At 43.7% G+C, this 27,500-nt stretch overlaps 1 protein-coding gene across 1 annotated transcript in view; it reads left to right on the forward strand.

Annotated features, from left to right (window-relative positions):
• The window catches only part of cspg4ba (chondroitin sulfate proteoglycan 4ba), an 82,724-nt gene that overhangs the window by 18,151 nt on the left and 37,073 nt on the right, over nt 1–27,500 (forward strand). Inside the window, exons 2-9 of the mRNA XM_082968738.1 lie at nt 413–576; nt 8,079–11,125; nt 11,585–11,754; nt 13,042–13,430; nt 15,734–15,925; nt 17,880–17,978; nt 18,340–18,522; nt 18,899–19,075. Of these exons, the coding sequence (XP_082824864.1) occupies nt 413–576; nt 8,079–11,125; nt 11,585–11,754; nt 13,042–13,430; nt 15,734–15,925; nt 17,880–17,978; nt 18,340–18,522; nt 18,899–19,075 (4,421 nt within the window). The remainder of the gene's footprint in view (nt 1–412; nt 577–8,078; nt 11,126–11,584; nt 11,755–13,041; nt 13,431–15,733; nt 15,926–17,879; nt 17,979–18,339; nt 18,523–18,898; nt 19,076–27,500) is intronic.

Raw genomic sequence — 27,500 nt, forward strand, 5'->3', positions numbered from 1 at the left:
TGACTGTATAATGATCCGGACCAGAACCTGACTGTATAGTGATCCAGACCAGAACCTGACTGTATAATGATCCGGACCAGAACCTGACTGTATAATGATGTAGAGCAGAACCTGACTGTATAATGATCCGGACCAGAACCTGACTGTATAATGATCCGGACCAGAACCTGACTGTTCCAACACAGTTATATCTCTCTCTCTCTGTCTCTCTCTCTCTCTCTCTCTCTCTCTTCTCTCTCTCTCTCTCTCTCTCTCTCTCTCTCTCTCTCTCTGTCTCTCTCTGTCTCTCTGTCTCTGTCTCTCTCTGTCTCTCTGTCTCTCTCTGTCTGTCTGTCTCTCTGTCTCTCTCTCTGTCTCTCTCTGTCTCTCTCTCTCTCTCTCTCTCTCTCTCTCTCTCTCTCTCTCTCTCCAGCCTCGTTCTATGGCGATGGCTATGTGCAGCTGAAGACAGTGGAGTCGTCGAACCGTAACTCCCTGCGTGTTCGCTTCCGTACCTCCAGCCCCCGCGGCCTGCTCTTCCTCGCTGCCGGCCACACAGACTACCTTCTAGTGGAGCTGAACGCTGGTCGCCTGCAGGTCAGTTCATCTATAGCCTAGACTTCAAAACACACACCTTACACACATGTAGACTCATTACACACACACACACACACACGTTACATACACACCTCCAGCTATGTCTCTATCCCAGCTCCCAGCTGACAGTCAGTCACTCAGCACAATAACACAAACAGACAGGCAGGCAGGCAGGCAGGCAGGCAGGCAGACAGACAGACAGACAGACAGACAGAATTAGATTACTACCAGCCAATTTCTAAACTATCTTTCCTTAAAAAAATATTAGAATCACTGGCAGACACTCAGCTAAGAACGTTTTTAACTTCAAATGATATTGTTAATGTAATGGTATTGTTAATGTAATAGTATTGTTAATGTAATGGTATTGTTAATGTACATAATGGTATTGTTAATGTAAATAATGGTATTGGTATTGTTAATGTAATTATATTGTTAATGTAATGGTATTGTTAATGTAATGGTATTGTTAATGTAATTATATTGTTATTGTAATGGTATTGTTAATGTAATGGTATTGTTAATGTAATTGTATTGTTAATGTAATGGTATTGTTAATGTAATGGTATTGTTAATGTAATTATATTGTTAATGTAATGGTATTGTTAATGTAATGGTATTGTTAATGTAATGATATTGTTAATTTAATGGTATTGTTAATGTAATGGTATTGTTAATGTAATGGTATTGTTAATGTAATTATATTGTTAATGTAATGGTATTGTTAATGTAATTGTATTGTTAATGTACATAATGGTATTGGTATTGTTAATGTAATTATATTGTTAATGTTCACCAGTCTGGTTTTAACCCCGGTCTTAGCACCACTTCAGCTGCTACACGTGTCTTAGATGATATGTTACATTTCTTAAATCGTTGGAATGACCGTGCTGCCATATTTATAGACCTATCCAAGGCCTTTGATACTGTCGACCATCCCCTACTCATTCCCCTACTCATTCAAAAGTTGTCTGATATGGGCCTCGACGTGGCGTCTTGCACAGTGTGTGCTTTCTGACGGTGTCAAGTTACCTCGATATTACTAAAGGTTTAATATATACATCAAATTGGTAGGGACAATAGCGTACTTAACTGTGTCATCTGTGGTACATAACTGTGGTTCTCGTGTGGCTCAGTTGGTAGAGCATGGTGTTTGCAATGCCAGAGTTGTGTGTTCAATTCCCACGGGGGACCAGTATGGGGGAAAAAATGTATGAAATGTATGCATTCACTACTGTAAGTCGCTCTGGATAAGAGCCTCTGCTTAAATGTAAATCTGCATACAGATGAATCTAATCTGTTTTCAAATTCTCGTGGAAATATTTCAGATGGCTTAAACGTTTATGCATTGGATGGTTCTTTTCATAGAGCAGGTTCATACCTATAAATATCTGGGCTTTTGGATTGATAAAAATTGGACATTTAAAAAAACATACGGAAGAGCTAGTTAAGAAGCTGAAAATGTAGGCTTAATTTATAGAAAACCTCTTAAGGATCGGTCCCTTTTTTTTCTTCAATTTTCTCCTAAAAGGACATACTCAAATCTAACTGCCTGTAGCTCAGGCCCTGAAGCAAGGATATGCATATTCTTGGTACCATTTGAAAGGAAACACTTTGAAGTTTGTGGAAATGTGACATTAATGTAGGAGAATATAACACGTTAGATCTGGTAAAAGATAATACAAACCAAAAAAACATGCGTTTTCTATATTTATTTTTTTGCATCATCTTCGATATGCAAGAGAAAGGCCAGACAGTGATGTAGGATTCTAGGTGTAATTTAGAGGTTGTTCACAAGATGGCAGCAGTGTGTGTGCAAAGTTTCAGACTGATCCAGTGAAGAATTACATCGCTGCACAATATTTTGTATCAAGTCTGACAGGGGTTTGCCCAAAGGTGCTGAATTGGTCAATTTATACATTTTCAAGTTCATAACTGTAGAGAACATACAAAAATGCTATGGAAATAAAAAAATGTAAGTTTACACACTCCCAGTAATGATATACATGATGCATCGTTAGCTTCCCTACAGAAAAACACTTACCTTCACACATCTAGATGGCCGGGTGTGGGGCCAGAGACAGCAGGGGTTCAAACTACATTTTAATATAAAAATTTATTTTATCAAACAAAACTATGCTACATTTTATGTCTGGGACCCTCCGGATGACAAATCAGAGAAAGATTACTGAATGTAAGTACATTATTTACCTTCAGAGGTGAATGTATCAAACCAGTTGGCGTGATAAAAGTATTTTGTTGTTGTGCACTATCCTCAAACAATAGCATGGTATTTTTTCGCTGTAATAGCTACTGTAAATTGGACACTGCAGTTAGATTAACAATAATTTAAGCTTTCTGCCTATATAAGACATGTCTATGTCCCGGGAAAGTTGGCTGTTGTTTACAATGTCATTTTAGCCACATTATCGCATATTTGTAAGGGGTGTGTACTGGCGGCAGAGAAGTCAGGCGCAGGAGAGCAAAAAAACGGTGTTTTCAACAGCGCATTTTAATAATAAAATCAAACGGAAATAGAACAATAATCAATGGGTACAAAACCCGTCGCACACCAGACATAACGTGCACAAGCACTTACAATAAACAATTCCGGACAAGGACATGAGGGGGGAGGACAGAGGGTTAAATACACAACATGTAATGATGGAATTGAAACCAGGTGTGTGGAAAGACAAGACAAAACAAATGGAAAATGAAAAGTAGATCGATGATGGCTAGAAGGCCGGCGACGTCGAACGCCGCCCGAACAAGGAGAGGTACCGACTTGGGCGGAAGTCGTGACAATATTGAGCAACAACTGTCCTGGTTTAGGGACTTGATCCAGTAGAGGTTTTAAGAAACTGAAATTTAAACGAGGCATAATTTATAGAAATGGATCACGTCTCTCCCTGAACAGCAGTAGCAAGATTGTACAGTCAACTTTTCTGCCAGTTCTTGACTACGGTGACACCATTTATCGGAATTCAGCAGCCACTACTATTATACCTTTAGATGCCATCTAGCATAGCGCCCGTCGTTTTTATCACAGGTGATACACAAGCTTCCCAACTTACCTACCTTCGCCTTTTAAAATATAAGAACATGAGATACCAAACCGGTTAACTCTTAAGATTCCTCGTGTCCAAACTAGATTAATCCTCTAATTTTCACTCTCCACATTTTTGGAAACACTTTTACAAAATGCATTACATTTGGTTTCCTGGTGCCACTAGGGCAGTTTAAAACCCTGATGATAAATCAATCAATCAAATGTATTTCTAAAGCCCTTTTTCACATCAGCCGATGTCACAAAGTGCTTATACAGAAACCCAGCCTAAAACCCCTAAAACCCCCAAACAGCAAGCAATGCAGATGTAGAAGCACGGTGGCTAGGAAAAAAACGCCCTAGAAAGGCAGGAACGTAGGAAGAAACCTAGAGAGGAACCAGGCTCTGAGGGGTGGCCAGTTCTCTTCTGGCTGTGCCGGGTGGAGATTATAACAGAACATGGCCAAGATGTTCAAATGTTCATAAATGACCAGCAGGGTCAAATAATAATAATCACAGTTGTTGTCGAGGGTGCAACAGGTCAGCACCTCAGGAGTAAATGTCAGTTGGCTTTTCATAGCCGATCATTCAGAGTTAGAGACAGTAGGTGCGGTAGAGAGTCGAAAACTGCAGGTCCGGAGAGAGTCGAAAAACTGCAGGTCCGGTGAACAGGTCATGGTTTTATTTTAATTTTATTTCACCTTTATTTAACCAGGTAGGCCAGTTGAGAACAAGTTCTCATTTACAACTGCGACCTGGCCAACATAAAGCAAAGCAGTGCGACAAAAACAACAACACAGAGTTACACATGGAATAAACAAACGTGCAGTCAATAACACAATAGAAAAATCTTTATACAGTGTGTGCAAATGTAGTAAGGAGGTAAGGCAATAAATAGGTCATAGTGGCAAAGTAATTACAATTTAGCAAATAACACTGGAGTGATACAGTGGGCTCCAAAATTAGTGGCACCCCTGACTGGCAATGCACAAACAATACTTTTTGAGGCATGAGTTAGTCTCCTAGCAGATGGTGCTTGTCACAGTGGGAGCGCGGGGATATGTTGAGGCTCCCTCAGAACAACTAGAAATACAGTTGGTGAGGTTGTTAGAAATACAGTGTGGCTCAGTTGGTAGAGCATGGTAGAGCATGGTGTTTGCATGGTGTTTGGAATGCCAGGGTTGTGGGTTCAATTCCCACGGGGGACCAGTACGGGGGAAAAAAATGTATGAAATGTATGCATTCACTACTGTAAGTCGCTCTTGATAAGAGCGTCTACTAAAATGTAAAAATGTTGTTAGAAATACAGTTGGTGAGGTTGTGACTGTATATTAAAGATGCTCCACCATTTTTTTGGTTGCTAAAATTCAAATAGTTCGCCTAATTTCAGTTTATGTGACAAAACAAGCAGGTATACTGTGGAGAATCATTGTACCATCCAAACCGCTGTAAAATGTATTTTCCATAACCAAAAATGTTGTATTTTCAGCTGTTTGAAGCTGGTGTACAAAACCGAAAGTAAAAGACCTAAAATCAAATCTTAAGAACGGGAAGCATAGATACACCGCACATAGATCTACTGCTTCTTAGACTTGGTTTTAATGAAAATGACAGATCTATAACTCACATTTCTATGTGAATTTGGTCAGGTTGCCCCAAAAAAACATACATATTGCAACTTTAAGAGTTGTGCACATTGATCGGTCATTTCATTTGTAGATGCATTCAAATGGTGAAATTAGTAAATGTTACATTCAGAGGTCACCATCGATCTGATATCCTGGAAATGTTGATTCATAGTCATGTTCCAGGAGATACAGTGCCTTTAGAAAGTATTCACACCCCTTGACTTTTTCCACATTGTGTTACAGCGGAGGTTTCCTCGCAAAGAAGGGCACCTATTTTTAAAGCAGACATTGAATATCCCTTTGAGCAAGTTATTAATTACATTTTCACTACAAAGATGTCCTTCCTAACTCAGTTGCCGGAGAGGAAGGAAACCGCTCAGAGATTTTACCATGAGGCCAATGGTGACATTTAAACAGTTAGAGTTTAATGGCTGTGATAGGAGAAAACTGAGGATGGATCAACAACATTATAGTTACTCCACAATAATAATCTAAATGACAGAGGTGAAAAGAAGGAAGCCTGTACAGAATACAAATATTCCAAAACATACATCTTGTTTGCAACAAGGCACTGAAGTAATACTGCAAAAAGTGAGGCAAAGCAATTCACTTTTTGTCCTGAATACGAAGTGTTATGTTTGGGGCAAATCCAATACAACACATTACTGAGTATCTCTCTCCATATTTTTAAGCATAGTGGTGGCTGCATCATGTTATGGGTATGCTTGTAATCATTAAATGGGGAGTGGGGAGTTTTTCAGGATAAAAAATATTAAAAAATCACAGGCAAAATCCTACAGAAAGACCTGGTTCAATCTAACACACAAAGACAAATTTACACTGGAGTTGCTTACCAAGAAGACGGTGAATGTTCCTGAATGGCCGAGTTACAGTTTTTACTTAAATCAGCTTGAAAATCTATGACAAGACCTGAAAATGGTTGTCTAGCCATGATGAACAACCAATTTGACAGAGCTTGAAGAATTTAGAAAATAATAATTGTCAAATGTTGCACAATCCAGGTGTGGCAAGCCCTTAGAGACTTACCCAGAAAGCCCTTAGAGACTTACCCAGAAAGCCCTTAGAGACTTACCCAGAAAGCCCTTAGAGACTTACCCAGAAAGCCTTTAGAGACTTACCCAGAAAGCCCTTAGAGAATAACCCAGAAAGCCCTTAGAGAATTACCCAGAAAGACTCACAGCTGTAATCGCCGCCGAAGGTTCTTCTACAAAGTATTGACTCAGAAGGGTGTGAATAATTATGTAAATAAGATATGTCTGTATTTCTGTTCTAAAATGTGGAATAAGTTAAGGGGTATGAATACTTTCTGAAGGCACTGTAATGCTCCTATTAATGAACTGGCTTTGGAATCTAGTTTCTGCTTCTGGTTTATATTACTTCAATCTCCTCTACAAACTACAAAACAGAAATTATACTGGCTTTACAATTTGATCAATAAGAAGACATAGAGGAACACAGCAGTTTCTGGTTTACGTTACTGTCTGCAATCTCTGTTACGGTTTAAAATAGAGCCCACCTCAAAAGTCTTAGCTCGGGTCGTAGGTTACAAGGGTTTATGTTGCAAGCATGGTGGTCTGGCCTCACTGTTCCTGGGCCAGGAGAGAGTGTGAGCTGTGCTGTGCTGACAGAGCTGTAATAAGGAAATACATCTGTCGCTTGAAGATGCCGGTTAAACTTAGCTTCTCACTATAAGGTTTTTTGTGATGAAATCACAAAAAACAAGCGTGGAGACAGATAGACCTCAGAGACATGTTCAATAGAAAGAAACCTCACATGTGAGAAATCCTTGCGACTGGAAAAAGTTCTCCCTGGCTACACTTTTCTTTTCGTGTGTGGGAGTGAAATGTAAGATGCGCTGATAATTGCACTGCGTGGATTTTCTGTTGAGTGGAGCAAGAGAACTGGGTGAAAACTGCTCATCCTTAGCCTTAAACCAACTTAGGACAACAAATTCACAAAAGTTAATTTTTTTCTTCCTCTTTCGACTTGTTCTCAGGCTTGAGGTCTCTTTCCGAATGAATCAATTTTAGAGATTAGCATTGCTGTCGTGTTGTCTTGAAACCCTGCTTGTATAGCTGGGACTCAGTAGCAATCCTTGACAGGCCATTTCCTCCCGATGCAGAGCTCCATAGAGACGCAGACGGCAGCCCAAATGGGACCCTATTCCCTATATAGTGGTGCCCTAAGGGACCTGGTCAAAAGTAGTGCACTAAATAGGGAATAGGGTGCCATTTGGCACAGAGACATGGACAAATATAATAGGGGTCTTCCTGCTTGCAGGCGGAAACAAAACTCTCTGTTTTAACTGCAGGTGACATCATAAATAGGAAATGTATTCATGATAACATAATGATAACAAGTGTCAGGGTGATTATTCCCAAGTGATGCTGAGAATGTCTCTTTTAAAAATAAAAAAAATTACAGTAAAATTGGGATATGTTCTTATTTAAATGCTAAGAATGAATAGAACCGAAATGGAAAAAAGGGATTTTTTTTTTCTCTCACTAAAATATAAATACTACTGAATAGTAATGTAGTTATGCAATATGAGTGACAGTGACAAAACACAATGTGTATCTGGCTTAAGTGGTGTTGTGCTGTTCAGTCTTGTTCTAAGATCAGCTCTATCTCAAGGCAACAAATGTGATTGGTTAAGTTTAGTGATTATGTATAGGCAAGTCATTCCAATTGGTTACGATTAGGCTTAACGGTTGGGTTAGGTTTTATGACCGTAAATGTTGAAGTTTAAAACTCCAGTTTAAATTGAGATATATATATATAAGTCTCTTCTTCCTTCCTCTGTTCAGGTGAAGCTGGACCTGGGGTATGGTGAGCGGTTGCTGAGATCAGAGAGCAGCACCCAACTAAACGACCTGGCCTGGCACACTGCTGAGCTCCTCCACGACCGCCATAATGTCACCCTAACTATGGACCAGTACTCCCACACCAGCCTCAGGATGCCTGGGCACGGGTCTCAGAAGCAGGATCTTACTATCCAGGACGGGCTGTACGTCGGCGGGTCTGGAGGCCTGGACAAGCTCTACCTACCCAATGACCTAACAGGATTCAGGGGGTGCGTGGACCAGGCTGTTTTCAACGAGAACAATATGCTATCATCGTTGAGACCATACGCTGGATTCAAGAATGTCTATGAGGTTTCTTTGGGCTGTAGTCCCCAGTTCTTTGCCGGCGAGGAGGATCCTGTTAGTTTCTTTAGTTCAAGAGCGTATGTCTCCCTGCCACCCTGGAACGTCTCCCACAACCAGCAAGAGGCGCTGTTTGAGTGTGTGGTTCACACCTCGGCTAAAGAGGGGATTGTCTTGTACAACTCGGCCAGACAGGGGGACTTTGTGGCAGTTGAAATCCAAGAGGGGCTGCTGGTGGCCATCGTGGTTAAAGGAGGCACCAAGACAGAACTTAAATCCCTCACCTTTATCAATGACAGGAACTGGCATTCAGTGAAGATGTTCTTCAGCCCCAAGACCCTCCAGCTGACAGTGGACAAGGAGACGGTGAAGACTAGCATCAGCTCTCGCTCCAAGGGACTCCAGCTGAGAGGGTCGCTGTTTGTGGGGGGCATTGATGACAGCACACGTTCAGAAGTAAGGAAGATGGGTCTGGTGTCTGTGTTGGGAAACAGAGTCCGAGGAGGTTCTTTTAAGGGCTGCCTGAAGGATATGAAAGTCAATGGGGTTATGATGGGTCTGCCTAATGCTGTAGTCACTAAAGATATATCGGTGGGCTGCGAGCCGGAGAAAGAACCAGAGCCCTCGACCACGATGGGTCCAACTACTAAACCGACTGTCCCCAACTCCCGGTTCGATCCCACTTCGGTCACCCCCACCCCAGAATTCCCTATGTTCACTCTGGCCAGGGGGCTGGACAAGAAGTTCGGGGCCAACTTCGTGCTGCTCAGGAACCTTGTAGTCTCAGAGGGTGGGCGTGGGTCTCTAGAGTCCAAGCACATCAAGGTGCACCTGGACTTCAAGAAGCTCGGGGTACGCCAGTCTCAAATCATGTTCCGGATCCAGGAGCAGCCGGTGCATGGTCAGATACGACTGGATGTGGACCAGGACCAAGAGGAGAACATCTTTAGCATGCTGGACCTGTGGCACGGCAGGGTGATGTACATCCACGGAGGATCGGAGGACCCAGAAGACTTTTTCACCTTCTCTATCTTCTCTTCTTCCAGGAAGGTGGTTCCCACATACCTGCAGGGGACGAGAAGGTACCGCTACAATATCACAGTGACCCCCACCAATGACGCCCCAGAGCTCAGCCTGCCCCAGGGGAACCTCTTTGTCCTGATGGAGAATTCTAGAAAACTCCTAACCAAAGAGGTGTTGAAAGCCACAGACATTGACAGCAACCACACCGACCTGGTCTTCTCCATCCTGGGGAACCTGAACCCTGACGCTGGTTATCTGGAGGTGGGAGATAACCCCGACACCGCAGTGACCACGTTCTCCCATTCTGATCTAGAGGAAGGGAAGGTGAACTATGTCCATACTGGGGTGAGGAACTCCAGGATCGTGCTGAGGGTCAGTGATGGAGACAAGGTAAGCAACACAGTGGTTCTGAGGATCATGGCCATAGCTTTGGAGTATAAGATCGCCAACAACACTGGGCTTGAGATCATTCAAGGTGAGGTAGCTGTGATCAGTAACAAGCAACTGGCCATTCAGACCAATGCTGTGAATCAAGTGGTGGACATCCGATATGATGTCGTCAAGCCTCCTCAGTATGGGGAACTTCAGAGGCTTCACTCCAGCGGAGAATGGAAGCCCACCGGTTCTTTCTCTCAAAGGCTACTGGAGAAAGAACGCCTTCGGTACCTCAGCACTTTCCAAGAAATCCAGACTGCCAATGCTACGGATTACTTCAAATGCAAGGTCACTGTAGCAGGAAGAGTTGATACTGAACTGGTCTTTCCGGTCACAGTGAAGTGGGTACATTATAACCTAGTCAGGAACGTAATGGCCGATATTAATAAAGTTCGGAAAGTGACGTTGGACTCACATTATCTTTATGCCACAGTGGACGTTGTGACACTATCAGAGGATGACCTGCGCTTCAGAGTTCTCTCCTCGCCGAAGAAAGGACATCTTCTCCTTGTTAACGAGTTATTGAAGAAAAATTCAACTTTCAGCCAAAGAAATGTCACTGATCTAAAGGTTCAATACGAACTGGTCGACAGACCATACGAAGACACAAGTGACACGTTTAAATTCCAAGTGTTCTCCAAGCATGCTCAATCACAAAGTTACGATTTCCACATCTCAATAAAAGCTGACGTCAACAGCGTATTTATAAGAAATGACAAACTATCTATAATGGAAGGAGAGAGTAAACTCATCACAAAAGACGAGTTGTTTGCAGAGACTCTTAGCACCAAGGAGTTGTACTACACCGTTACAAGTAGCCCCAAACATGGGAAGTTAGCGCGCATCAACCTGTCCAACTCTAACGCCAGTTACGACAACATCCTAACATTCAGCAACCAGGATCTCTTGGAGGAGCGCGTAATGTACATACACGACGACACAGAGACCACTCAGGATCAGTTCACATTCATAGCCTCCACTAGTCAGGAGTCCAAATCCTTCGTCGCGGACGATGAAGTCGGATCTAAAGAAGGGACGTTCAACATCTCCATCCAGCTAGTTAATGACGAAAAGCCGGTGCGCATCGTCGATAAAGTTTTCCACGTGGTGAGGGACGGGCAGCGGTTGCTAACCCTGGACGATCTCTGTTACCATGACGCAGACTCGGACTTCAGCGACGGGCAGTTGGTCTACACGCGACGGGGAATCCCGATGGGAGACCTGGTTCTGGTGAACGACACCTCTCTCAGGTACTTTAAAATATATATATATTTTTTTTACATATTAATGATATAATGTATTTTGACTGTCTATGGATGTTTTATATTGTCTCAAACATGAGTGGTCCACAATGTTGTTTTTACTCTTTAATATGTCTTGTCAGTTGACTATGTAGAATGGATGAGGAGGCTAGGCTCTGTACCTTAAGACCACCTGGTGTGTTAGGGTTGTGGACTACAGCAGGGGTTTTTCAAATCTCTCCTCTGGGACTCCCAGATGTTCCATGTAACTATTCCACAGCTAGCACACCTGATTCAACTTGTCAACTAATCATCAAGCCGTTGAATAGGTGAATCAGGAGAACTCAGCAGGGCTACAACAAATTACTGTGACTTCTGGGATGTCTGGGCTACAACCACTGGACTACAGAATACAACTGTTTTGATGTATTGTGGAGTGACACTTTATTAAACTTTCCTGACCTCCAGGCTGTTCCAGTTCACCCAGAAGGACCTGGAAGAGAAGAGAGTGTTGTTCCTCCATCGAGGCGTGAACTCTGGACGTTTTGTGCTATTCGTGTCCGACGGGAAACACTTAGTCTCTACTCTGCTGGACGTCACCGCCCACGACCCATTCCTGAGCCCTGGCAACAACACAGGTATGTGTGTATATATTTAATATGTTATATGCTGAGAATATTTTACAAGTGACCCTTTCGCTAAGCCCCAACCCCCTTTGGTTACTGTTGCAACTTCGGACAACATTTTTCCCGGCAAGCCCAATTCCCTATTCAACCTACTGGCTATATCCCCTCACAATGATCTCAAACTGTGTTTCTAATATACATTGAAAATTAATACAGACTACACTCTTGGGTATGTTGTCATTACAATTTGTTCACGGGAACCTGGTCAAATTTATAGTGTAGTTTGACACTGAATTGCTATCAGCATGAAGTCAATTCTATAACCCCTTTTGGAGCTAACTAGTGGTCTCAATTCGTATCCTGATGTCGACAGCAGATGGGGTGATGTATTCATAACATAGCTAATTTAGCTAGCTAACATACATTTTGAGAAAAACAAGTTATATTAAGTGGCTAGCTAGCTATCTTTAGCAACATTTGATGGTCAATGAGAGCTATCTTTTTTATACCCCCTTTTTCTCCCCAATTTCGTGGTGTCCAATTGGTAGTTACTGTCTTGTCTCATCGCTGCAACTCCCGTACGGACTCGGGAGAGGCGAAGGTCGAGAGCCATGTGTCCTCCGAAACACGACCCAACCAAGCCGCACTGCTTCTTGACACAACGCACATCCAACCCGGAAGCCAGCCGTACCAAAAACACCGCACCAAAAAGCCAGCCGCACCGGAAACACCGTACACCTAGCGACCTGGTCTGCGTGCATTGCACTCAGCCCGCCACAGGAGTCGCTAATGCGCGATGAGACAAGGATATCCCTGCCGGCCAAACCCTCCCTAACCCGGATGACGCTGAGCCAATTGTGCGCCGCCCCATGAGCCTCCCGGTCGCGGCCGGCTGCGGCAGAGCCTGGACTCGAACCCAGAATCTCTGGTGGCACAGCCTTAGACCACTGCGCCACCCGGGAGGCCACAATAGTAACATTTTGGATTTGAAAAATACTCCAACATTTCTCCTACATTTCAGAAGTACTCCAGGTGTACTGTTCAATTATTTAGCCGTTAAAACATTTATTTTTTTGAAGAAAACTCTCAGTTGTTGCCATAGCCCTCACTGGCTTTCATGAGATTAAAACTTGAGTTTGTCCGAGGTGTCGGACCCGACAACGGTTGCTATCCATTGGAGCGTTGCGATTTTGGTTGCCCTAAATTCTGCAGCGGGGCTTTGCGAAGAGTCAATCGAATCATTATCCATCCATTTATTCATTGATTCATCCATGAATTAATTAATTCATCCATTCACAGGTCTGTTGGTCCAGAAGGGAAAGGAAGTGACCGTAACCACCGGTAACTTCAGCGTCCTCACGAACCTCAATGTCCGTGATGACAGCGAAGTCACCTACAAGGTGTCCGAGCCTCCTAAGAACGGCTGGCTGTATCGCCACGGAAACATCTCAGTGGAGTTTACACAGCACGACCTGAAGAAGGGCCTCGTCTCGTATCGCCATGATGACAGCAAGAACCTGGCGGACTGGTTCAGTGTGACGGTTAAGGTTCAAGGTCACGTCCTGAATGCCAGAATCAACGTTAGGGTTTACCTGGAGAGCCATCAGAGGCCACCTATCCTCCAGCACAACAACACCTTACTGGTGGAGGAGAGCAAACCTGTGAAGATTGACGAGAGTAGACTGGAGGTATGTATGTTGTCTGGGTTGGGGATGGATGGATGATTGGATGGATGGATGAATGATTGTATGGATGGATGTATGGATGGATGATTGGATGAATGGATGGATGGATGAATAGATGGATGGATGGATGTTTGGATGGATGGATGATTGGATGGATGAATGAATGATTGGATGGATGAATGATTGGATGGATGGATGTATGATTGGATGGATGGATGTTTGGATGGATGAATGATTGGATGGATGGATAGATGGATGAATGATTGGATGGATGGATGTATGATTGATGGATGGATATTTGGATGGATGAATGGATGGATGAATGAATGGATGGATGAATGAATGATTGGATGGATGAATGATTGGATGGATGAATGATTGGATGGATGGATGAATGATTGGATGGATGGATGGATGTATGATTGGATGGATGGATGGATATTTGGATGGATGGATGGATAGATGGATGAATGGATGGATGGATGGATGTATGATTGGATGGATGGATGGATATTTGGATGGATGGATGGATAGATGGATGAATGGATGGATGAATGAATGAACGATTGGATGGATGGATGCATGATTGGATGGATGTATGGTTGGATGGATGGATGCATGATTGGATGGATGTATGGTTGGATAGATGGATGAATGATTGGATGGATAGATGGGTGTATGATTGGATGGATGGATATTTGGATGGACGGATGGATGGATGGATGGATGGATAGATTGATGAATGGATGGATGAATGAATGAACAATTGGATGGATGGATGTATGATTGGATGGATGAATGATTGGATGGATGGATGGATAGGTGAATGTATGAATGGATGGATGTATGTATGATTGGATGGATGGATGGATGGATGGATGGATGAATGAATGATGGATGGATTGGATGGATGGATGAATTAATTAATTAATTAATGATTGGATGCATGATTGGATGGATGGATGTATGGTTGGATGGATGTATGTATGATTGGATGTATGATTGGATGGATGGATGATTGGATGAATGAATGAATGATTGGATGGATGGATGGATGTATGATTGGATGGATGGATGAATGATTGGATGGATGGATGAATGTATGAATGAATGAATGAATGAATGACTGTATGAATGATTGGATGGATGGATGTACGAATGGATGAATGATTGGATGGATGGATGAATGATTGGATGGACTGATGAATGAATGAATGGATGGATGGATGGATGTATGATTGGATGGATGGATGTATGATTGGATGGATGGATGAATGATTGGATGGATGGATAGATGGATGGATAGGTGAATGTATGAATGGATGGATGTATGTATGATTGGATGGATGGATGGATGGATGAATGAATGATGGATGGATGGATGATTGGATGGATGGATGGATGAATGAATTAATTAATTAATGATTGGATGCATGATTGGATGGATGGATGTATGGTTGGATGGATGTATGTATGATTGGATGTATGATTGGATGGATGGATGATTGGATGAATGAATGAATGATTGGATGGATGGATGTATGATTGGATGGATGGATGGATGAATGATTGGATGGATGGATGTATGAATGAATGAATGACTGTATGAATGATTGGATGGATGGATGTATGAATGGATGAATGATTGGATGGACTGATGAATGAATGAATGGATGGATGGAAGGGTGAGTTATTGGATGAATGGAAGGATGGATGAATGAATGAATGGATCGAAGGGTGAGTTATTGGATGGATGGATGGATGAATAGATGGATGAATGATGGAAGGGTGAGTTATTGGATGGATGGATGGATGAATAGATGGATGAATGGATGGATGGGTGAATTAAGGAATTCATGATTGAATGAGTAACTGGGTTGGGAATGTGTTAATGATTGACGTAGATTAGAATATATTTGTGTTTTTGTTTAGCAATATTTCTACACAGATTGTTTGATCAAACCATTTTCTCATGTTATTTACGTATATGTCAGTATTGGTTCAAGTCCTTCAGTATTCCGGTACAGTATTTCATTCTAACTCCTGAGCTTCAGTCAAGTAACACGTCAAACGTGAAACATGATGCCAAGTGATACACCAAACGTGAACTAACCTCTTTAGACACCAAACATCTCAGAGGTGGGGAAGGCACCCTATTCCCTATGGGGGCCTTGGTCAAAAGTAGTGCACTATATAGGGACTAGGGTGCCATTTGGGACGCAGACATACTTGACAGTATATAGCCTCTGACCACTGTGTCTAGCCTCCAACCTCTGTCTGTCTGTCTGTCTCTCTGTCTGTTCCAGGTGACCCACGAGGACAACCTGCCATCTGAGATTGTATTTACAGTGAAGGTGGCTCCGCTACACGGGTTCCTGCGGTGCTTTGTGGAGGCTGAGGAGCAGTATGTTGGAACTGAACAGATCCCCGTCCAGACCTTCTCCCAGGAAGACGTCAACACTGGCAACATCCAGTACATGCAGACGACCCCCAGCCAGGTCTGCTGGACTTGACTTTTTGTCCTTCTGTATTTTAACTTGAATGTTTTAGAGACAGAAAGACAGGAAAGTAAAGAAGACAATGTGTGTCAGAAGGGTGAGGGCTGACATGCAGACAGACCCTGGCCAGGTCTTCCACTAACAAGACAGACAGACCCTGGCCAGGTCTTCCACTAACAAGACAGACAGACCCTGGCCAGGTCTTCCACTACCAAGACAGACAGACAGACCTTAGCCAGGTCTTCCACTACCAAGACAGACAGACCCTGGCCAGGTTTTCCACTAACAAGACAGACAGACCTTGGCCAGGTCTTCCACTAACAAGACAGACAGACCTTGGCCAGGTCTTCCACTAACAAGACAGACAGACCTTGGCCAGGTCTTCCACTAACAAGACAGACAGACAGACCTTGGCCAGGTCTTCCACTAACAAGACAGACAGACCTTGGCCAGGTCTTCCACTAACAAGACAGACAGACAGACCTTGGCCAGGTCTTCCACTAACAAGACAGACAGACCTTGGCCAGGTCTTCCACTAACAAGACAGACAGACCCTGGCCAGGTCTTCCACTAACAAGACAGACAGACAGACCTTGGCCAGGTCTTCCACTAACAAGACAGACAGACCCTGGCCAGGTCTTCCACTAACAAGACAGACAGACCCTGGCCAGGTCTTCCACTACCAAGACAGACAGACCCTGGCCAGGTCTTCCACTACCAAGACAGACAGACCCTGGCCAGGTCTTCCACTACCAAGACAGACAGACCCTGGCCAGGTCTTCCACTAACAAGACAGACAGACAGACCTTAGCCAGGTCTTCCACTACCAAGACAGACAGACCTTAGCCAGGTCTTCCACTACCAAGACAGACAGACCCTGGCCAGGTCTTCCACTACCAAGACAGACAGACCCTGGCCAGGTCTTCCACTACCAAGACAGACAGACCCTGGCCAGGTCTTCCACTACCAAGACAGACAGACCCTGGCCAGGTCTTCCACTACCAAGACAGACAGACCCTGGCCAGGTCTTCCACTACCAGGACAGACAGACCCTGGCCAGGTCTTCCACTACCAAGACAGACAGACCCTGGCCAGGTCTTCCACTAACAAGACAGACAGACCTTAGCCAGGTCTTCCACTACCAAGACAGACAGACCTTGGCCAGGTCTTCCACTAACAAGACAGACAGACCTTGGCCAGGTCTTCCACTAACAAGACAGACAGACCCTGGCCAGGTCTTCTACTAACAAGACAGACAGACCTTGGCCAGGTCTTCCACTAACAAGACAGACAGACCTTGGCCAGGTCTTCCACTACCAAGACAGACAGACCCTGGCCAGGTCTTCCACTAACAAGACAGACAGACCTTGGCCAGGTCTTCCACTACCAAGACAGACAGACCCTGGCCAGGTCTTCCACTACCAAGACAGACAGACCCTGGCCAGGTCTTCCACTAACAAGACAGACAGACAGACCTTGGCCAGGTCTTCCACTAACAAGACAGACAGACAGACCTTAGCCAGGTCTTCCACTACCAAGACAGACAGACCTTGGCCATGTCTTCCACTAACAAGACAGACAGACCCTGGCCAGGTCTGTTGGACTTGGCTTTCTTCCGCTAACAAGGGCACACTTGTCTTTTCTTACTACTAACCCCCTCTACTGTATTTTAAGTTGAATGAATAGAGAGTGAAAAATAGGCAGGGAAGTAGGGAGAGCGGTATGTCTCAGAAGGATGAGGGTACTATCCATTAGACTGGACCACCCCAGGCCACTGCACTGGTCTTTACAGGGTTGGGGTCAATTCAGGAAGTAAACAAAATTCAAATTTTTCTTAATTTTAAAAACATTGAAAAAGAATTGTAATTTCTGTGTATTTCCTGAATTTACTGGAATTTTAAAGGACTGTTAAATGACTAAAAGGTCAATGTAAAACTCTCTTCTTCCTGTTTAGGTCAACGACACATTCCTATTGGACGTCTCCAACGGTGTCACAGAGGTCAATAATATCAGGATATCCGTGGACATAATCCCCCACCTCATCCCACTCCAGGTATTATTGTTTTGTTATTGTAGAATTATTGTATTGTAGAATTATTGTATTGTAGAATTATTGTATTGTTTTGAATTGTAGAATTATTGTATTGTTTTGAATTGTAGAATTATTGTATTGTTTTCAATTGTAGAATTATTGTATTGTTTTCAATTGTAGAATTATTGTTTTGTAGAATTATTGTATTGTTTTGAATTGTAGAATTATTGTATTGTAGAATTATTGTATTGTTTTGAATTGTAGAATTATTGTATTGTAGAATTATTGTGCTATCATACATTTTATGTACGTTTGTAAATTAGTGTATAATTCATCTATGACTGCAAGCTTCCAATAAATGCTATTCCTTCTACCACTGCAGGTGTCCAATTTCACCCTGAGAGAGGGCGGGTCCAAGGCCTTGACACAGGAAGTGCTCAGGGTCACCAACCGACACTTCTCTGGCCTCAACTTCCTGTACAGTTTGACTGAGCCGTCACAGAACGGATATATAGAACATTCACGTTACCCCGGGGTTCCTGTGCTGTCTTTCACCAGACGTCAGGTAAGACTCTGTTATTCTCTCTTTTTTTTTGTTGTTGTCATGTTGAAGAAGGAGACATTAAAATACTGTATAGTTTTTATAGTTTTATATAGTATTTATAGTTTTATATATTTCTACACAACCTAAAACTATTACTATATGAGTTCCTCAGGATCCTTGGTTTAGTTTAGATCATCTCGAGTAATCAATCTAATACCCAGTTCATAGACACTTGTAACAAGTCTTATAATGCATTATGACAGCGTCATAATGCATTATACCTGTATGACTTAAGTAAAATGTTACCTCTAACTTCTTCACTCAAAAGACACCTTACCTTAAAATAACATTCCAATCAAAGTTTCTGACTCCATTTTGACCCTCATGCCCCCTCTAGGTTGAGCAGGAGTTAATCTACTACATCCATGACAGCAGTGAGACGTTAGAAGACAACTTCACCGTGGTGGCCAACGACACAGGCCTGAGGAAACAGAGCTCTCCCTGCACCGTGTACATCCAGGTCACAGCCGTCAACGACCAGCATCCAGTCATCACCGCCAACAGGGTCCTCAGGGTGAGTCGTCCAGTCATCACTGACCAACAGGGTCCTCAGGGTGAGTCGTCCAGTCATCACTGACCAACAGGGTCCTCAGGGTGAGTCCTCCAGTCATCACCGCCAACAGGGTCCTCAGGGTGAGTCCTCCAGTCATCACTGACCAACAGGGTCCTCAGGGTGAGTCGTCCAGTCATCACTGACCAACAGGGTCCTCAGGGTGAGTCGCCCAGTCATCACTGACCAACAGGGTCCTCAGGGTGAGTCGCCCAGTCATCACTGACCAACAGGGTCCTCGGGGTGAGTCGCCCAGTCATCACTGACCAACAGGGTCCTCAGGGTGAGTCGCCCAGTCATCACTGACCAACAGGGTCCTCAGGGTCAGTCCTACAGTCATCACTGACCAACAGGGTCCTCGGGGTCAGTCCTCCAGTCATCACTGACCAACAGGGTCCTCGGGGTCAGTCCTCCAGTCATCACTGACCAACAGGGTCCTCAGGGTGAGTCCTCCAGTCATCACTGACCAACAGGGTCCTCGGGGTGAGTCCTCCAGTCATCACTGACCAACAGGGTCCTCAGGGTGAGTCGCCCAGTCATCACTGACCAACAGGGTCCTCAGGGTGAGTCGCCCAGTCATCACTGACCAACAGGGTCCTCGGGGTGAGTCCTCCAGTCATCACTGACCAACAGGGTCCTCGGGGTGAGTCGCCCAGTCATCACTGCCAACAGGGTCCTCAGGGTGAGTGGTGTGAGATGATATGGATATATTTAGTCGACCCTGGTTGTGTCCCAAATGGCACTATACTTTTTACCAGAGCCCTATGTCAAAAGTAGTGCACTATATAGGGAATAGGGCTCTGGTCTAAAGTAGTGCACTATATAGGGAATAGGGCTCTGGTCTAAAGTAGTGCACTATATAGGGAATAGGGCTCTGGTCTAAAGTAGTGCACTATATAGGGAATAGGGTGCCATTTGGAATGTAGACCCTGGTTCTTTTTTTACTGACTGGCCTGCTGGGTGGCTCTGGCAGTTCGTCTCTGGCAACAAGGCTTAGGCAGCGGTCAGTCAGTATGCTTCATGATGTGGGCAGGCAGTGTTGGGACTGGGCTGGAGGAGGCTAGTGGTAAGGAATGCCAGCTATGTTGTGGAGGGGGGGGGGAGGCTAGTGGTAAGGTATGCCAGCCATGTGGAGGAGGATTCCAAAACTGATTGTCTGTGATGCCGAGCAGCTTTCTCACTCATTGGGAAGACAACATTGTAAAAGGATAGTACGATGAACTGGAACAAGTCTATTTAAAGGTTGGAAAATGGAAACAGTTGCGTTTCTATTTGAATCAAAGAGGTGAATAGTAGATGAGATCATCCGGAGCGTAAATAATGGACTGTCGGTTAAATGAGTTGTGGAGTTTAACTTCCTGAAGAGAGTGCAGTTCAAATAGTCCAATGGAAATGAACCCGATTTAAAAATAAACCCCATAGCAACAGTCTAGGTCACTGGATGTATTCTGTAGGTTCCCAGCCTGCATCTATAATACATCCTATACAACTAGTCATATATAACCTGTCATATAGGACTGGTGGCAGTACAGGACCTGTCATATAGGACTGGTGACAGTACAGGACCTGTCATATAGGACTGGTGACAGTACAGGACCTGTCATATAGGACTGGTGACAGTACAGGACCTGTCATATAGGACTGGTGGCAGTACAGGACCTGTCATATAGGACTGGTGACAGTACAGGACTTGTCATATAGGACTGGTGACAGTATAGGACCTGTCCTATAGGACTGGTGACAGTATAGGACCTGTCCTATAGGACTGGTGACAGTACAGGACCTGTCCTATAGGACTGGTGGCAGTACAGGACTTGTCATATAGGACTGGTGGCAGTACAGGACCTGTCATATAGGACTGGTGGCAGTACAGGACTTGTCATATAGGACTGGTGGCAGTACAGGACCTGTCCTATAGGACTGGTGTCAGTACAGGACCTGTCATATAGGACTGTATTGGACATGTATATGTGCTTATGTATATGTGCTTTCTTGAGCAGGGGGACCTTGCGGGCGCTGCAGGATTTCAGTCCTTCACGGCGTAGTGTGTTACCAATTGTTTTCTTGGTGACTATGGTCCCAGCTGCCTTGAGATCATTGACAAGATCCTCCCGTGTAGTTCTGGGCTGATTCCTCACCGTTCTCATGATCATTGCAACTCCACGAGGTGAGATCTTGCATGGAGCCCCAGGCTGAGGGAGATTGACAGTTCTTTTGTGTTTCTTCCATTTGCGAATAATCGCACCAACTGTTATCACCTTCTCACCAAGCTGCTTGGCGATGGTCTTGTAGCCCATTCCAGCCTTGTGTAGGTCTACAATCTTGTCCCTGACATCCTTGGAGAGCTCTTTGGTCTTGGCCATGGTGGAGAGTTTGGAATCTGATTGATTGATTGCTTCTGTGGACAGGTGTCTTTTTTATAGGTAACAAGCTGTGGTTAGGAGCACTCCCTTTAAGAGTGTGCTCCTAACCTCAGCTCATTACCTGTAGAAAAGACACCTGGGAGCCAGAAATCTTTCTGATTGAGAGGGGGTCTAATACTACGGTCCTCCCTTCAGCAGTGAGGTAATGGGAGCCGCTACCTGACCAAAGCCCCGGATAAACCTCCGGTTGTAGTTGGCAAACCCTAGAAACCGCTGTACTTCCTTTACCGTGGTGGGAGTCGGCCAATTACGCACGGCTGAAATGTGGTCACTCTCCATCTCCACCCCTGAGGTGGAAATGCGGTATCCTAGGAAGGAGACTGTTGGAAGAACAGACATTTCTCAGCCTTGCCGTACAGGTCATGCTCCAACAGTCGACCAAGCACCTTGCGCACCAGGGACACATGCTCGGCGCGTGTAGCAGAGTATATCAGAATGTCATCAATATACACCACTACACCCTGCCCGTGCAGGTCCCGGAAAATCTCGTCAACAAAGGCCTGGAAGACTGATGGAGCATTCATCAACCCGTACGGCATGACGAGGTACTCATAATGCCCTGAGGTGGTACTAAATGCCGTCTTCCACTCGTCCCCCTCCCGGATACGCACCAGGTTGTAAGCGCTCCTGAGATCCAATTTTGTGAAGAAGCGCGCCGCATGCATTGACTCGATCGCACTGGCAATGAGAGGCAGCGGGTAGCTGTACTTCAGGAGGCAGGGGAAGTGGAGGGCCGAATGTATCCCTGCCCCAGGGATTCGGAGACATATGTTTCCATAGCCGCCGTCTCCTCCTGTGACAGAGGATACACGTGACTCCTGGGAAGTGCTGCGTCTACCAGGAGATTTATCGCACAATCCCCCCGTCGATGAGGTGGTAATTGAGTCGCCTTCTTCTTACAGAAGGCGAGAGCCAAATCGGCATATTCTGAGGGAATGCGCACGGTGGAGACCTGATCTGGACTTTCCACCGTAGTCGCACCGATGGAAACCCCTAAACACCTCCCTGAGCACTTTCGTGACCACCACTCTCACGCCCCGAAGGAGCCGGGTGGACGGTCGCCAGGTAGAGTTCCAGCTGGAGTAGGAACCCCTGGCATCCGGCAGCCGTCCCATCATACTCCCTCGGGAGCGCGAGCCGAATCCCGCTGGAACCGGGTGAAGGAGGGGTGGACAGTGGGGCCTGCTGTAGTGGGGCTGGTGTAGGCGTTGGAAGACCTCCTTCTCTCTCCCATCTATCCATCGTCTGCAGCACGCGATCCATGGCGGTGCCCAGACGTTGCAACATGGTCGTGTGCTGCTGGACTCGCTCCTCGACCGCCAAAGGGGGGGCCATCTGCTCCTGCCGACTCCATTTACGGGTGAGTGATTCTGTAATGGTATGCGTGAAGGGTTGTAGGAAGTCAGGCGCAGGAGAGCAGATAGTTGGTAGCAAAACAGAGCCTTTTATTTGGCGACCCAAAAGCACACGGCACAAACTAACACGAAATACAAATAAGGGTTTAACAGACATAACCCAGCGTAACCAGCCTAACGTGCGCATTCATGAACAGATAAACAATCACTCACAAAAAAAAAATGGGGGAACAGAGGGTTAAATAATGAACAAGTAATTGGGGAATTGAAACCAGGTGTGTAAGACAAAGACAAAACAAATGGGAAAATGAAAAGTGGATCGGCGATGGCTAGAAGGCCGCCCGAACAAGGAGAGGGACCGACTTCGGTGGAAGTCGTTACATTTATAGCCTCTCTACTGTATATAGCCTCGCTACTGTATATAACCTCTCTACTGTATATAGCCTCTCTACTGTATATAACCTCTCTACTGTATATAGCCTCTCTACTGTATATAACCTCTCTACTGTATATAGCCTCTCTACTGTATATAACCTCTCTACTGTATATAGCCTATCTACTGTATATAGCCTCTCTACTGTATATAGCCTCTCTACTGTATATATCCTCTCTACTGTATATATCCTCTCTACTGTATATAGCCTCTCTACTGTATATAACCTCTCTACTGTATATAGCCTCTCTACTGTATATATCCTCTCTACTGTATATATCCTCTCTACTGTATATAGCCTCTCTACTGTATATAACCTCTCTACTGTATATAACCTCTCTACTGTATATAGCCTCTCTACTGTATATAACCTCTCTACTGTATATAGCCTCTCTACTGTATATAACCTCTCTACTGTATATAGCCTATCTACTGTATATAGCCTCTCTACTGTATATAGCCTCTCTACTGTATATATCCTCTCTACTGTATATATCCTCTCTACTGTATATAGCCTCTCTACTGTATATAACCTCTCTACTGTATATAGCCTCTCTACTGTATATATCCTCTCTACTGTATATAGCCTCTCTACTGTATATAACCTCTCTACTGTATATAGCCTCTCTACTGTATACAGCCTCTACTGTATATAGCCTCTCTACTGTATATAACCTCTCTACTGTATATAGCCTCTCTACTGTATATAGCCTGTCTTTTTACTGTTGTTTTATTTCTTTACCTACCTATTGTTCACCTAATACCTTTTTTGCACTATTGGTTAGAGCCTGTAACTAAGCATTTCACTGTAAGGACACCTGTTGTATTCAGCGCACGTGACAAATAAACTTTGATTTGATTAGCGTCCTATTCCCTATAAGATTGGTATAGCATCCTATTCCCTATATGATTGGTATAGCATCCTATTCCCTATATGATTGGTATAGCATCCTATTCCCTATATGATTGGTATTGCATCTTATTCCCTGTAAGATTGGTATAGCATCTTATTCCCTATATGATTGGTAAAGCATCTTATTCCCTATATGATTGGTATAGCATCTTATTCCCTATCAGATTGGTATAGCGTCTTATTCCCTATCAGATTGGTATAGCATCTTATTCCCTATCAGATTGGTATAGCGTCTTATTCCCTATCAGATTGGTATAGCATCTTATTCCCTATATGATTGGTAGAGCATCTTATTCCCTATCAGATTGGTATAGCATCTTATTGGTATAGCAGATTGGTATAGCATTTTCCATTTGTGTGTGGCTATATGATTGGTATAGCATCTTATTCCCTATAAGATTGGTATAGCATCCTATTCCCTATATGATTGGTATAGCATCTTATTCCCTATATGATTGGTAGAGCATCTTATTCCCTATCAGATTGGTATAGCGTCTTATTCCCTATATGATTGGTATAGCATCTTATTCCCTATATGATTGGTATAGCATCTTATTCCCTATCAGATTGGTATAGCATTTTATTCCCTATCAGATTGGTATAGCATCCTATTCCCTATATGATTGGTATAGCGTCTTATTCCCTATCAGATTGGTATAGCATCTTATTCCCTATATGATTGGTATAGCATCTTATTCCCTATCAGATTGGTATAGCATCCTATTCCCTATATGATTGGTATAGCGTCTTATTCCCTATCAGATTGGTATAGCGTCTTATTCCCTATCAGATTGGTATAGCATCTTATTCCCTATATGATTGGTATAGCATCTTATTCCCTATCAGATTGGTATAGCATCTTATTCCCTATCAGATTGGTATAGCATCTTATTCCCTATATGATTGGTAGAGCATCTTATTCCCTATCAGATTGGTATAGCGTCTTATTCCCTATCAGATTGGTATAGCATCTTATTCCCTATATGATTGGTATAGCATCTTATTCCCTATATGATTGGTATAGCATCTTATTCCCTAAATGATTGGGATAGCATCTTATTCCCTATAAGATTGGTATAGCGTCCTATTCCCTATAGAGCTTTGGTCTAAAGTAGTGCACTATAAAAGGTTTTGGGTGCCATTTAGGACGCCGACATGGCGTCTGCCAGTATAGCTGTCTGTCCATCTGGTAGCTGTCCATCTGGTAGCTAGTTATAGACACTCAACAGGAGACTGGTGGCACCTTAATTGGGGAGAACAGGCTCACGGTAATAACTGGAGCGGAATGGGTGGAATGGTATCAAATGGTTTCCAGGTGTTTGATGCCACTCCATTAGGGCCGGTCCGGACATTATTATGAGCCGTTCACCCCTCAGCAGTCTCCTGTGTGACACGCTGAGTTGAGTGACTGTAGACGTGTGTGTGTGTGTGTGTGTGTGTGTGTGTGTGTGTGTTGTGTGTGTGTGTGTGGTGTGTGTGTGTGTTGTGTGTGTGTGTGTGTGTGTGTGTGTGTGTGTGTGTGTGTGTGTTGTGTGTTGTGTGTGTGTGTGTGTGTGTGTGTGTGTGTGTGTGTGTTGTGTGTGTGTGTGTGTGTGTGTGTGTGTGTGTGTGTGTGTGTGTGTGTGTGTGTGTGTGGCTGTACTAATGTGTAGTTGGACTGAATTCCAGCTGTTCAAGGTGTTTGAAGTACCAATAAGTAGAGCTTTTAGTTGTTGTAAGTGCTTTACCCTGAATGCCACACATTCCTCTCAGCTCTTGTCTTGGTTCAGAACATCTAATTGAATTAAATGGTGCCATATTTTCCTAAATAGTGCATTACTTTTGACTATAACTTTATGGGCACTGGTCTCTTCTCACAATCTGCTGTATATGTGCCCTGGTCAAAAAGTAGTGCACTATATAGGGGAATAGGGTTCCGTTTGGGATGCAAACCCCATTAGACCATAAACTTCTAGTCAGGTTTTCTATTCTAGTCATAGTTTAAGCATTAATGTTAGAGAAATATAGATTGATTGTCAAACATCTCATAACATTGATTTAAGGAATTCACACATCTAGTAAGACTGGCAGGTGCATAAGAGTCACTTTAACCATATCTACATGTACATACTACCTCAATCAGCCTGACTAACCGGTGTCTGTATGTAGCCTCTCTACTGTATATAGCCTCTCTACTGTATATAGCCTCTCTACTGTATATAGCCTCTCTACTGTATATAGCCTCTCTACTGTATATAACCTCTCTACTGTATACAGCCTCTCTACTGTATATATCCTCTCTACTGTATACAGCCTCTCTACTGTATGTAGCCTCTCTACTGTATGTAGCCTCTCTACTGTATATAGCCTCGCTACTGTATATAGCCTCTACTGTATATAGCCTCTCTACTGTATATAACCTCTCTACTGTATATAGCCTCTCTACTGTATATAGCCTCTCTACTGTATATAACCTCGCTACTGTATATAACCTCTCTACTGTTATAGCCTCTCTACTGTATATAGCCTCTCTACTGTATATAACCTCTCTACTGTATATAGCCTCTCTACTGTATATAGCTTCTCTCTCTACTGTATATAGCCTCTCTACTGTATATAACCTCTCTACTGTATATAGCCTCTCTACTGTATATAACCTCTCTACTGTATATAGCCTCTCTACTGTATATAACCTCTCTACTGTATATAGCCTCTCTACTGTATATAACCTCTCTACTGTATATAGCCTCTCTACTGTATATAACCTCTCTACTGTATATAGCCTATCTACTGTATATAGCCTCTCTACTGTATATAGCCTCTCTACTGTATATAGCCTCGCTACTGTATATAGCCTGTCTTTTTACTGTTGTTTTATTTCTTTACCTAGCTATTGTTCACCTAATACCTTTTTTGCACTATTGGTTAGAGCCTGTAACTAAGCATTTCACTGTAAGGACACCTGTTGTATTCAGCGCACGTGACAAATAAACTTTGATTTGATTAGCGTCCTATTCCCTATAAGATTGGTATAGCATCCTATTCCCTATATGATTGGTATAGCATCCTATTCCCTATATGATTGGTATAGCATCCTATTCCCTATATGATTGGTATTGCATCTTATTCCCTGTAAGATTGGTATAGCATCTTATTCCCTATATGATTGGTAAAGCATCTTATTCCCTATATGATTGGTATAGCATCTTATTCCCTATCAGATTGGTATAGCGTCTTATTCCCTATCAGATTGGTATAGCATCTTATTCCCTATCAGATTGGTATA

This window comes from Salmo salar, chromosome 24 (assembly GCF_965601325.2).
Source record: "Salmo salar chromosome 24, fSalSal1, whole genome shotgun sequence".
In the NCBI taxonomy this organism is placed as follows: domain Eukaryota; kingdom Metazoa; phylum Chordata; class Actinopteri; order Salmoniformes; family Salmonidae; genus Salmo; species Salmo salar.